This window comes from Hippopotamus amphibius, chromosome 17 (assembly GCF_030028045.1).
Source record: "Hippopotamus amphibius kiboko isolate mHipAmp2 chromosome 17, mHipAmp2.hap2, whole genome shotgun sequence".
Lineage (NCBI taxonomy): Eukaryota > Metazoa > Chordata > Mammalia > Artiodactyla > Hippopotamidae > Hippopotamus > Hippopotamus amphibius.
Window position 1 is genome coordinate 47,501,573 of NC_080202.1, and position 12,363 is coordinate 47,513,935.

Sequence of the window (12,363 nt, forward strand, 5' to 3'; positions counted from 1 at the left end):
TTTATTTCTTTTTCTTCTCTGTTTGCTGTGGCAAGGACTTCCAAAACTATGTTGAATAGTAGTGGTGAGAGTCTTGTTCCTGATCTTAGAGGGAATGCTTGCAGTTTTTCACCATTGAGAAAGCTGTTTGCTGTGGGTTTGTCATATGTGGCCTTTATTATGTTGAGGTAGGTTCCCTCGATGCCCACCTTCTGGAGAGTTTTTATCATAAATGGGTGTTGATTTTGTCAAAAGCTTTTTCTGCATCTATTGAGATGATCATGTGGTTTTTATCCTTCAGTTTGTTAATATGGTGTATCATATTGATTGATTTGCGTATATTGAAGAATCCTTGCATTCCAAGGATAAACCCCACTTGATCATGGTGTATGATCCTTTTAATGTGTTGTTGGATTCTGTTGGCTAGTATTTTGTTGAGGATTTTTGCATCTAAATTCATCAGTGATATTGGTCTGTAGTTCTCTTTATTTGTAGTATCTTTGTCTGGTTTTGGTATCAGGGTGATAGTGGCTTCATAAAATGAGTTTGGGAGTGTTCCTTCCTCTGCAATGTTTTGGAAGAGTTTGAGAAGGATGGGTGTTAGCTCTTCTCTAAATGTTTGATAAAATTCACCTGTGAAGCCATCTGGTCCTGGACTTTTATTTGTTGGGAGATTTTTCATCACAGTTTCAATTTCATTACTTGTGATTGGTCTGTTCATATTTTCTGTGTCTTCCTGATTCAGTCTTGGAAGGTTATACCTTTCTAAGAATCTGTCCATTTCATCCAGGTTGTCCATTTTATTGGCATATAGTTGCTTGTAGTAATCTCTTCTGGTGCTTTTTATTTCTGTGGTGAAACTTCTGTTTCATTTCTAATTTTATTGATTTGAGTCCTCTCCCTCTTTTTCTTGATGAGTCTTGCTAGAGGTTTATCAATTTTATTTATCTTCTCAAAGAACCAGCTTTTAGTTTTATTGATTTTTGCTATTGTTTTCTTTGTCTCTATTTCATTTATTTCTGCTCTGATCTTTATGATTTCTCTCTGTCTACTAACTTTGGGTTTTTTTTTGCTCTTCTTTCTCTAGTTTCTTTAGGTGTAAGGTTAGATTGTTTATTTGGGGTTTTTCTTGTTTCTTGAGGTAGGATTGTATCGCTATAAACTTCCCTCTTAGAACTGCCTTTGCTGCATCCCATAGGTTTTGGATCATTGTGTTTTCATTGTCATTTGTCTCTAGGTATTTTTTGATTTCCTCTTTGATTTCTTCAGTGATCTGTTGGTTATTTAGTAGCATATTGTTTAACCTCCATGTGTTTGTGTTTTTTTACAGTTTTTTTCCTGTAATTGATTTCTAATCTCATAGCGTTGTGGTCAGAAAAGATACTTGATACAATTTCAGTTTTCTTGAATTTACCAAGGCTTGAGTTATGACCCAAAATGTGATCTGTCCTGGAGAATGTTCCGTGTGCACTTGAGAGGAATGTGTAATCTTCTGTTTTTGGATGTAATGTCCTATAGGTATCTATTAAATCCAGCTGATTTACTGTGTCATTTAAAGCTTGTGTTTCCTTATGAATTTTCTGTGTGGATGATCTGTCCATTGGTGTAAGTGGGGTGTTAAAGTCCCCCACTATGATTGTGTTACTGTCAGTTTCCTCTTTCATAGTTGTTAGCATTTGCCTTATGTATTGAGGTGCTCCTATATTGGGTGCATATATATTTATAATTGTTATCTCATCTTGGATTGATCCCTTGATCTTTATGTAGTGTCCTTTCTTGTCTCTTGTAACATTTTTTATTTTAAAGTCTATTTTATCTGATATGAGTATTGCTACTCCAGCTTTCTTTTGATTTTCATTTGCATGGAATATCTTTTTCCATCCCCTCACTTTCCGTCTGTATGTGTCCCTAGGTCTGAAGTGGGTCTCTTGTAGACAGCATATATATGGGTCTTGTTTTTGTATCCGTTCAGCCAGTCTTTGTCTTTTGGTTGGTGCATTTAGTCCATTTACATTCAAGGTAATTATCGATATGTATGTTCCTATTACCATTTTCTTCATTGTTTTGTTGTTGTTTCTGTAGGTCCTTTTCTCTCTTATGTTTTCCGCTTAGAGAAGTTCCTTTAGCATTTGTTGTAGGGCTGGTTTGGTGGTGCTGAATTCTCTTAGCTGTTGCTTGTCTGTAAAGCTTTTGATTTCTCCATTGAATCTGAATGAGATCCTTGCTGGGTAGAGTATTTTTGGTTGTAGGTTCTTCCCTGTCATCACTTTAAATATATCATGCCACTCCCTTCTGGCTTGCAGAGTTTCTGCTGAGAAATCAGCTGTTAACCTGATGGGAGTTCCCTTGTATATTATTTGTCATTTTTCCCTTGTTGCTTTTAATAACTTTTCTCTGTCTTTAATTTTTGTCAGTTTGACTGCTATCCGTCTTGGCGTGTTTCTCCTTGGGTTTCTCCTGCCTGGGATTCTCTGTGCTTCCTGGACTTGGGTAGCTATTTTCTTTCCCACGTTAGGGAAGTTTTCAACTATAATCTCTTCCAGTATTTTCTCGGGTGCTTTCTCTCTCTCTTCTCCTTCTGGGACCCCTATAATGCGAATGTTGGTGCGTTTAACATTGTCCCAGAGGTCTCTTAGGCTTTCTTCAGTTCTTCTCATTCTTTATTCTTTTCTGAATCAGTTGATTATCACCATTCTGTCTTCCAGGTCACTTATTCGCCCTTGTGCCTCAGTTAATCTGCTATTGGTTCCTTCTAGTGTATTTTTCATTTCCATTATTGTGTTGCATATGTCTGTTTGTTCTTTAATTCTTCTAGGTCTTTGGTAAACTTTTCTTGCAACTTTTCAATCTTTGCATCCAGTCTTTTTCCAAAGTCCTGAATCATCTTCACCATCATTATTCTGAATTCTTTTTCCGGAAGAGTGCCTAACTCCTCTTCATTTAGTTGTTTTTCTGGCATTTTATCTTGTCCCTTCATCTGGTACAAAGTCTTTTGCCTTTTCATTTTCTCTGTCTTTCTGTGGCTGTGTTTTTCAGTTCCACAAGATGAAATACTGCTGATACTGCTTGATTCTGCTGTCTGCCCTCTTGTGGAGGAAGCTGTCTAGGAGGCTCGTAGGTGCTTCCTGATGGGAGGGGCTGATGGTGGGTTGGGCTGGGTGGGCGGAGCTCAGTAAAACTTTAATCTGATTTGGTGGGTTGGTGGGTGGAGCTCAGTGACACTTTAATCTGCTTGTCTGCCAATGGGTGGGGCTGTGTTCCCACCCTGGTGGTCGTTTGGCCTGAGGCGACCCAGCCCTGGAGCTTACCGGCTCTTTAGTGGAGCTAATGGTGGACTCTGGAAAGGCTCACGCGGATGATCACTTCTCAGAACCCCTGCTGCCAGTGCCCCTGTCTCCTCGGTGAGCCACAGCTGCCCCCCACCTCTGCAGGCAACCCTCCAACACCAGCAGGTAGGTCTGGTTCAGTCTCCTATGGCGTCACTGCTCCTTCCCCTGGGTCCTGGTGAGCACACTTTTTTGTGTGCGCTCCAAGAGTGGAGTCTCTGTTTCCCCCAGTCCTGTGGAGGTCCTGCAGTCAAATCCTGCTGGCTTTCAAAGTCTGATTCTCTGGGGATTCCTCCTCCAGTTGCTGGACCCCCAGGTTAGGAATCCTGATGTGGGGCTCAGAACCCTCAGGACTTCTGTGGTATAACTGTTCTCCAGCTTGTGAGTCACCCACCCAGCATTTATGGGATTTGATTTTAACGTGGTTGCGCCCCTCCTACCATCTCATTGCGGCTTCTCCTTTGTCTCTGGATGTGGGGTGGTTTCTTTTGGTGAGTTCCGGTGTCTTTCTGTCAATGGTTGTCCAGCAGTTAGTTGTAATTCCGGTGCTCTTGCAAGAGGGAGTGAGCACACATCCTCCTACTCCGCCATCTTGATTCTTCCTTCGGAACTCAGACTTTCATACTTAAATAAGGATCTGGAAGCCATACCTAGTGACTTCTAGGTGGGGAAAGTTGTTTTTCTCAGTCCTAATTCTTTAACTGGTCAAGCACCATCTAAAGGGAAAGCTAGAAATGTGATTTTTGTTTGTTTTTGCTTACAGACATATATTTATATGTTTGTTTAGATGGTAGAATCAAAAGAACAAAATAAAATGGATTCCTCCTACGAAAAAAATACTTAATGTTATTTAAGGTACAGGGGAATGTATTCTTCCATTAGACACAAATGATTAGGTATTATTGAATTACTAATATGAATATCGCTGAACTTCAAGAACAGTATAGTTAAATAGGTTGATACCCTAACTTGCCAAGTTTTTTCTTGAATATTTAATACTCTTAAATATTAGTCTTCTCTTACTTATTTGAAGTTGAGAAATCACAGAGTCATAGGATTGGGGAACTGGCAGGGTGATTTCTGTCTGGCCTTGAATTTTGGGAGATTAGTATCTTGACTTAAAAAAAATCAGATATTTAATTAGATACCAAGGTTCAAAGTTTGTGCAATTATCAACACTTTGCCAACCTTTTGTTTTAGTATTTTCAGCTGTCCCTAGGAAATCTCCATTATCCCAGTATGTCTAACATCTAAATTGTTGTTTTGGTCTCTAACATTTTATTTAGTTCTGCCTTCTTCCCCTGACTTTTAAAATTCTCCTCATCTTACTGTTCTTCATCCTACTGTATGAAGCTTACAACAGCTTCTCTGTACCTTTAATCTTTCCTTCTCTGAATACCACTAGTGACAAATATGAAAGTGCATTTACAGCCATGTTCAAAAACCTGAACTGGCTCCCTGTGCTCTGCCTCAGTCATCCAAGCCTTTATTTTCTGACTTTTAGGCCTTTCTTACTGGATCTGTCTCATCTCTCCAACAGTGTTTACTTTTTACACCTTAGCACAAATGCTTTGATTAGACTCCGCAAGGCCCTTCAAATATTGTTATACCTTCCTTGGCGCTCCTCCTGTTTGTCCTTTAAAGCCCAGATGAGTCCCATCCCCTCAAAAAGGTGTGTGTGTTTATGGTGGGGTGGGGGTGGGGGGTTGAGCCTTTCTCTGTTGTTCAAACTGAAATTGTTCTCCTTTTCTGAGCTGTATCACACCTCTCATTTACTCACATAGTAAATGAGAGGTGTGATACAGCATAGTGGTTAAGAACATTAAATCAAGAACTATCTAAACTTTAGACCCTGGCTCTACCACTTACTACTGTGTGACCTCAGGCTAGTTAATTAACCCCTTTGTGCCTCAGTTTCCTCATCAATAAAATAAAGATAATAGTAGCATTTATGCCATAGGGTAATTTTGAGGATTAAGAGATTTAATATATGTAAAGCATTTAGAAGAGTGCCTGACATAGTATTGTAAGTGTTTTCTTTGTATTCAGTATGGTCAAAAGCTTGTTTATTCTCAGGGTTTTTTGTTTGTTTTTTTGTTTTTAATGTATGATGCTTTAATTTTCTCAGATAGTAAGCTCTTTTAAGGCAGGGTATAAAATTTTTTGTTCCAGTTTCTCATCACTCATGGTAGTTATTTAGTAAAACTTTTGGCTACTTTGGTTTCTCTGTAGCCTGTGTTCCTCTGTGAAAATTTTAATAAGCTCTTTCTTTAATTGAGATACTAGGGGAGATCTTGGGAAAGCTCTGAGAGAGTCGGGGATGTTTTAAGCTTTCACCTTTCTGGGATCAAGGGCTGGTAAAGGTCTATGATAACTTCTACGTTAGAAGGTAATCTCTAGACTTTGGTAGTTTAAACTGAGAGTGTTTTGAGACAGGAGCAAGAAAAAATGTAGTTTTTGACATTTAATGTAGAACTAACTTTAATCTTAATTTTAAAATGGACCACTTTTCATTTCTAGTTTAGTGTTAAACTTTTTATGAAGAATGTAATGATCTTTTGTTTTGTAGCAAATATTAATCTTTATATAATTCATCTTCTGTGTCAATATATTCTTTAATTAAAAAAGAATCCCCCCCTTTTTTCCCACAGGGCTTCCTGATCCGTTTGCTAAGGTGGTGGTTGATGGATCTGGGCAGTGCCATTCTACAGATACTGTGAAGAATACACTCGATCCAAAATGGAATCAGCATTATGACCTGTAGGTTTAAACCACTTATTTGAAATGAAACATAGAATCAATATTATTTGATATAGTCTTTGAAAAGAATCACTCAATGTGATCTGAGTTTATGTGGTGTAATTAGGTCAGTTGTAAGTATAGAATTAGAAATCATAATTGGAGTACACTCATAGGCATTCTTTCTGTTTCTTGTATAGATGGTTTCTTCTAAATTTTATTTTAATCATAGTAGCATATGTACAGTTTTAAAAAGGCAGATGATAACTGTAGGTCTTTTAATGGGAAAATGCAATTCACTGTCCCATTCTTATTCCTGATTCCAGTTCTCAAGGTAACTGTTTTCTGTAACTTGGGCTGTTTGTTCTAGAATTTTCTTATGCCTCTAGATGTCATGCTTATTTATACCATTTAATATAAATATGTATTTATTTCATATTAGGTATTATTTTTAAATTTTCTACCACAGATGATGATTTACCTTTTACAGCTGATATCTCTCATCCCATTCCTACAACATCCACATGTCCCTTTCCTTCTCCCAGTCATCCTGTATTGTTATTTAAACCTTTTTGGTTAAATCATTGTTCTGTGTTTATGCTATTATGATCATATAAATATTCATAACTGAGTCACATGGTGTGCAATGATTACATTTTCTTTCTTGACAACTTTTGTTTTCATGAAGTTTTAAATAACTGTCTCACTTTGCCATTTGTTTGGTTTTCCATCTATCTCACTAAGAAATTCACAAACTCTCCTACAGTACTGAATGTCTCCTCTGCTTATGTTCACCGCATGAGATAGTCCATTGGCTTTGTTTTCTTCTTGGCTCCTAGAGCCTCTATTCTTTTGCTTCAGTCTGGACTGGTGGTTCTCTAAGACCTTCCTCACTGTTGTCCTGGAACTTGCCTTTATCATTATGTTGGGAATTTCCTTTCTGTCTTCTGAGTCCAGTGACTTCCTATTTTTCTGTTTACTTCCCTGTTTTGGTGAACTATGTCTTCCATTGTTAACTTGAGAAAGAGTGCAAAGATGGGGAAAATTTCTTTGAGATTTTGTCTGAAAATATATTTTGTCTGCTTACTTGATTGATAGTTTGTCTGAGTATATACTTCTAGGTGAGGCATCCCTTTCCCTTCAGATTTTGAATACATTGCTCCACTGTCTTCTAGGTCTTCTAGATCAGCACTGCTGAATAGAAATATGACGTGAGCCCCAAATGGGAGCTTATCTGTAATTTTAAATTTTCTAGTAGCTGCATTAAAAAAAGTAAAAGGAAAGCAATGAAATTAAGCTTAATAATATGTTTTATCTAAAATATCTTCATTTCAGCATGATATCAATATAAAACAATCAAGTTGTTTGTTTTTTGTTTATTTATTTATTTATTTATTTATTTTAAACGAAGTCTTTGGGGGACTTCCCTGGCGGTCCAATGGTTAGGACTCCTTGCTTCCACTGCAGGGGGTATGGATTTGATCCCTGGTCGGAGAGCTAAGGTTCTGCATGCTGTGAGACGAGGCCTTAAAACACACACACACACACACACACACACACACACACACACACACTCACTCACTCACTCACTCACTCACTCACTCACTCTCTCTCTCTCTCTCTCTCTCTCTCTCTCTCCCTCCAAAAACAAAGTCTTTGAAATCAGGGGTTTGTCTTGCAGTAACAGGGTATCTCAATTTGGACTACAAGCTACATGTCAAGTACTCAGTAGACACGTATGCCTGGTGGCTACTGTTTTGAATAGTGCAAGGTTAGAGTGACGGCATCCTGATTTTGGTCCTTCATGATGTTTTCCACTGGAAGATTTCGGGATATTCTCTTTATGCCTGATGTTAAATTTGTTAACGATGGACTTGGTGTATCTGAAATACAGTGCTAGATATTTAGATACTTACTGTGACTTTAATCTGGGTACTTAAACTCTTTAGTTATGGGAAACGTTTGTATTTATTTAATCATCTATAGATAATTTCCTCTCCTTCATTGTATTTTTTTCTGTTTTTCCTTTTCTGAAACTTCTTTTATTTGGATGTTATTCCTCCTGAATTGATCATCATTTAGTTGTCCTATCTTTCTTTTCTCTTATTTTATCCTAGTTTAAAAAAAATGTTATAATAAAAATTTTTGTTTTAGTAAAAGAAAACTACAATGAATCATTTGGGCTGTTTTCCCAACTTTGTTTTTCCATCATTCCTATTTATTGTAATTTCTGCTCTCAGATTTTGAATTTCCAATATCATTTTCCTTTCTGACTGTTCCTTTTTCATAACTTACTCTTTTCTGTATGCAATATCTTTTCTGATGAGAGAAGTATTATAATTGTTTTTTTTTTTTTTTCTGTTTTATTGCCTCTCTTTCCTCAGGTTTCCTTTCTTTTTCTGTTAGTTTGGTTTGGTTTCCTGTCTTTTTATATTTAAGGGGAGGCACTTCAAAGTTGATTGGAAACTCTCTACTCATGGGTAGAACTAGTCTGCTTGGTAGGGTAATCAGGAGTAACTGTGACGTTTTCATTGCCCAGAATTCTCCCTTCTCCTTCCTGGGGTCTGTATTCTTGGATGCTAGTGTTCTTGGATCTGAACGGTGTAAGGATGCTTGGAGGTCTCTCCATTCACTAGATTAACCTCTTCTTAATACCCTGTTCGTATTATAGAATTTCACCTCCTCCCTCAGCTGTGCCTAGTGTCTCTGAGACACTTTTCAGAGAATGAACCTGTGGTCTTTTGCCAGGGTCGAAGGTGAACTGGGTTGGGGAAGAAATTTAGGAGGTGTTTCCATTCCTTTTATTTTATTTATTTTAGTTTTTAAATTGAGGTGTAGTTGATTTACACTTTCCATTCCTTTTAAACACTTTCACTAATCCTTCTGTTTCAGCCTCATCATTACCATCAGAGTATATTGCGCCTACCATTTGGGAACATTTCAGGGTTTGGTGGCAGTAATAGTCTTGTTTCAGGGGGTCTGTTGCTCTCTGCAGGCTTAGGTTTCAGTTTTCTTCAGGTTCCAAATTCAATTATCATATGTGCTCTAAAATTTTCCCATTTTGTCAGCATCTCTCATGTTATAAACATGTTAATTGTCCCGATATCCTGACTTTCCACGTTTTTAGCCTTTTAAGCTTCACAGTCACTCTTGTTTCACTCATAAGCCTCAGCTTTTCTTCCAGATGTTCCACTTGACTTTACCTACTATCTATGTAGCTGACTAGCTTTTGAGTTCTTAAATCAGATTCTTTTTTCTTTTTTTTTTTTTGGCCATGCTGTGCTGCTTGTAGGATCTTAGTTCCCTGACCAGGGATGGAACCTGTGTCCCCTGCAGTGGAAGCGCAGAGTGCTAACCACTGGACCACCAGGGAATTCCCTTAATCAGATTCTTTAATGCCATTTCTTTCAGCTTCAGTCAGATCTAAATTCAGCTGGCGACCCAACTACAACAGTGAACAAGACATAGTCCTCCAAGCTTACAGCCACATGGTGAATAAAGACAAGCAATAGGAAAGTATAAACAATGTGATGAGAATATGAGGAAGTATAGGGTGCTTTGGAAATATATAGAACTTCTTGACACATATTTAGGAGTTGAGGAGAGCTTCCTAGAAAAAGTGGCATTTAGGCTTAGACCTTCAGTAGGAATTAAGTTGAGTAAGGAAAAGGTGGGGATGGCTGTAAGCAAAAGCTGTCTGTGTGAATACCCAGAGGCGAAAGACAACATGATTCTGAAAACAGTTCAGAGAGGCAGCATTGGTAAGTTCATGTGTAAGGTAAGGGGAGTGTGTTGAAAGACCAGCAGTGAGAGGCAAGTAGTAGCCAGTTCACGAAGGTCCTTGAAAGTCTAATAATAAGTTTGAATACTCTCTTAAAAGCAGTGGGGAGCAATGAAAGTGTTTTAAGTGGGGAAATGCTATTATCAGATTTATATCCAAGAATGGATACTTTGGCTGTAATGTGAAGAATGGCTTAGAGGGAGCCAAGAATGGCAAAGAAACTAGTTCCAGCATTATGAAGGAGGCCATCAAATAGAAAATGATAACTTTATGTTAGGAAAGTGGTAATGCAAATGGAGAGTTGTAGACATTCTAAGCATTTTTAATTTGCCCTTCAAACTTAAAAAAATTTTTTTTTATCCTTGGAAAAAAAGTGAAATTGTACTAAACCCTGTGCTTTGCTGGATTTGGCTCACAGGCTGTGGTTTTCCTGTGGACCTCCACCTTAGAGTCCTTGCTTTTCTAGCTTTGCTGTTGCTACAGTCTTTCTCAACACAGCAGCTAGAATGATTCTGTCAAAATGTATTTCAAATCTGGTTACTCTCCTCTTCCACATCCCCCATTGGCTTCCTGTCTTGCTTAGAGTAGAAGCCAGAGTTCATCCTGTGCCCGACAAGGCCCTTTATGATATGTCCCTTGTGTTGGTTAGAGTAGGCTAACTGGTAAAATAGACAACCCCAAATTTTCAGTGGTTTAATACAGTAGAAGTGTATTTTGTATATGAAGTCCATTTGGCAGGGAAGCGAGACACTGTCACACAGTCATTCAAGGATACAGGCTGACAGAAGCTCCTCTATTTTCAGTTGTTGTTCCCAAGGTCTCTCTGGGTTTTGACATCCAGCCTCCCAACAGGATGCTTAAGCTAGTGGTGGGTAGGCAGCTCTAAGGCCTCAGGGAACCAATATTTTAGCATACCTGCATATCAGGCTTATCAGTTGGGAAGCTGATTTAGTGTGATTTTTTTTTTTTTTAATGTTTGGTTTGGGGTACTTTAGCTTGTTAATACTTGATTATGATTCTAAAATTTTTACATATCATGCAAGTATATACTTGCCAAGTTAGATCTGTTTAGATCTATTTGAAAATTGATACATGCATACTGAATGATACTTTAGTCCAGATTTTTTTCATTTGCAAGCAACAAAAATGAAATTCAAATTGGCTTAATTTTTGAAAAGTATTAGCTTACATAATTAAATAGATACACACTACTATGATGTATATAAAAATCATCAACAAGGACCTACTGTATAGCACAGGGAACTCTACTCAATATTCTGCAATAACCTATATGGGAAAAGAATCTGAAAAATAATGGATATATGTATAACTGAATCACTTTGCTGTACACCTGAAACTAACACAATATTGTAAATCATCCATACTCCAATATAAAATAAAAATTAAATTAAAAAACAGTATTAGCTTGCATAACTCAAAGTCTGGGAGGGTAGACATGGTTTAACACAGCTGGATCCAGGGCCTCAAGTGTGCCTTTCATGTTACTCATTTAAGTTTTAGTCCTTACTTAAGTGGTCTAGGCTTTTTTTTATATACCAGGTGAATTTTTCTGATATTACTGCTTTATTGAATGACACTTTAAGGTCAAGGTTGCTGGACCAAAAATTTGACCTCTTAGAGTCATTGAAATTTAAGGTTTACTGATATAATTATGTTATTTATTATATTCTCTCATGGGATGACACCATGTTTAACAATTGGCTGTGGTAGAGCTTCTCCATACTTACAGGTATATGCACAGACAAGTATAGTAACGCTTTTCCCTGCTCTGCTTGTCTGCAGGCAGTGAAGTGAAATCTGGAAGAGTCCTGCTCGCTCAAGGCCTGCATATAGGAAAGAAGCAGGGGAAAAGCGTTACAATCAGCTCTTGTTCTACAGCATTTTAAAACATAACAGGTATGTCAGATTTTTGGTCTGTCAGCCTTGACAATGCCCCTTGAGAATAAACTGAGTATTCGCTGAGGTAATAGGTCATGCCACTGAAATGTACTCAAAATGTGACTGTGATAAAAGTTCTAAGATTTTTGTTCTTTGGAAAGAAAGAATTGTAAAGTTCCATAGGGTTATTCGACACTAGCTACTAAAATAGGTTGTTTTTCTTTTGTTGTTGTTGTTGTTTTTGCTAACAGAAATTGTTGCTCAGCCTGAGAGTGGCAGGTATGATAAGGCATATATATTAAAAATTCTTTTTAGATTTTACTTTTGAAATTTTTTAAAACATTTAAATTCAGTCCTATGGATAGATTGAATTCAAACATATTTTGCGTGACCTAGCCATACTCAAACATTTGTGACTTTAGACTATGAAAATAAAAGTTTTATAGTAACTACTCATAATTGCCAAGTTACTCATGCAGTCGTTTTGGTTCTTTCTTAGGTATATTGGAAAGTCTGATTCAGTTACGATCAGTGTATGGAATCACAAGAAGATCCATAAAAAACAAGGTGCTGGGTTTCTTGGTTGTGTCCGTCTTCTTTCCAATGCCATCAACCGCCTCAAAGACACTGGCTGTGAGT

General features: G+C 37.6%; 1 protein-coding gene across 6 annotated transcripts in view; it reads left to right on the forward strand.

Moving 5' to 3' along the window:
* Nucleotides 1-12,363, forward strand: part of SMURF2 (SMAD specific E3 ubiquitin protein ligase 2) — a 121,608-nt gene that overhangs the window by 70,263 nt on the left and 38,982 nt on the right. For 4 of the 6 annotated variants that reach the window (XM_057714415.1, XM_057714416.1, XM_057714418.1 and 1 more), the window contains 2 exons: nucleotides 5,957-6,065; nucleotides 12,224-12,357. In XM_057714415.1, the coding sequence (XP_057570398.1) occupies nucleotides 5,957-6,065; nucleotides 12,224-12,357 (243 nt within the window). Of the gene's footprint in view, nucleotides 1-5,956; nucleotides 6,066-11,628; nucleotides 11,743-12,223; nucleotides 12,358-12,363 lie in introns of all 6 variants that reach the window. The other 2 variants (XM_057714420.1, XM_057714419.1) reach the window with 1 other exon arrangement.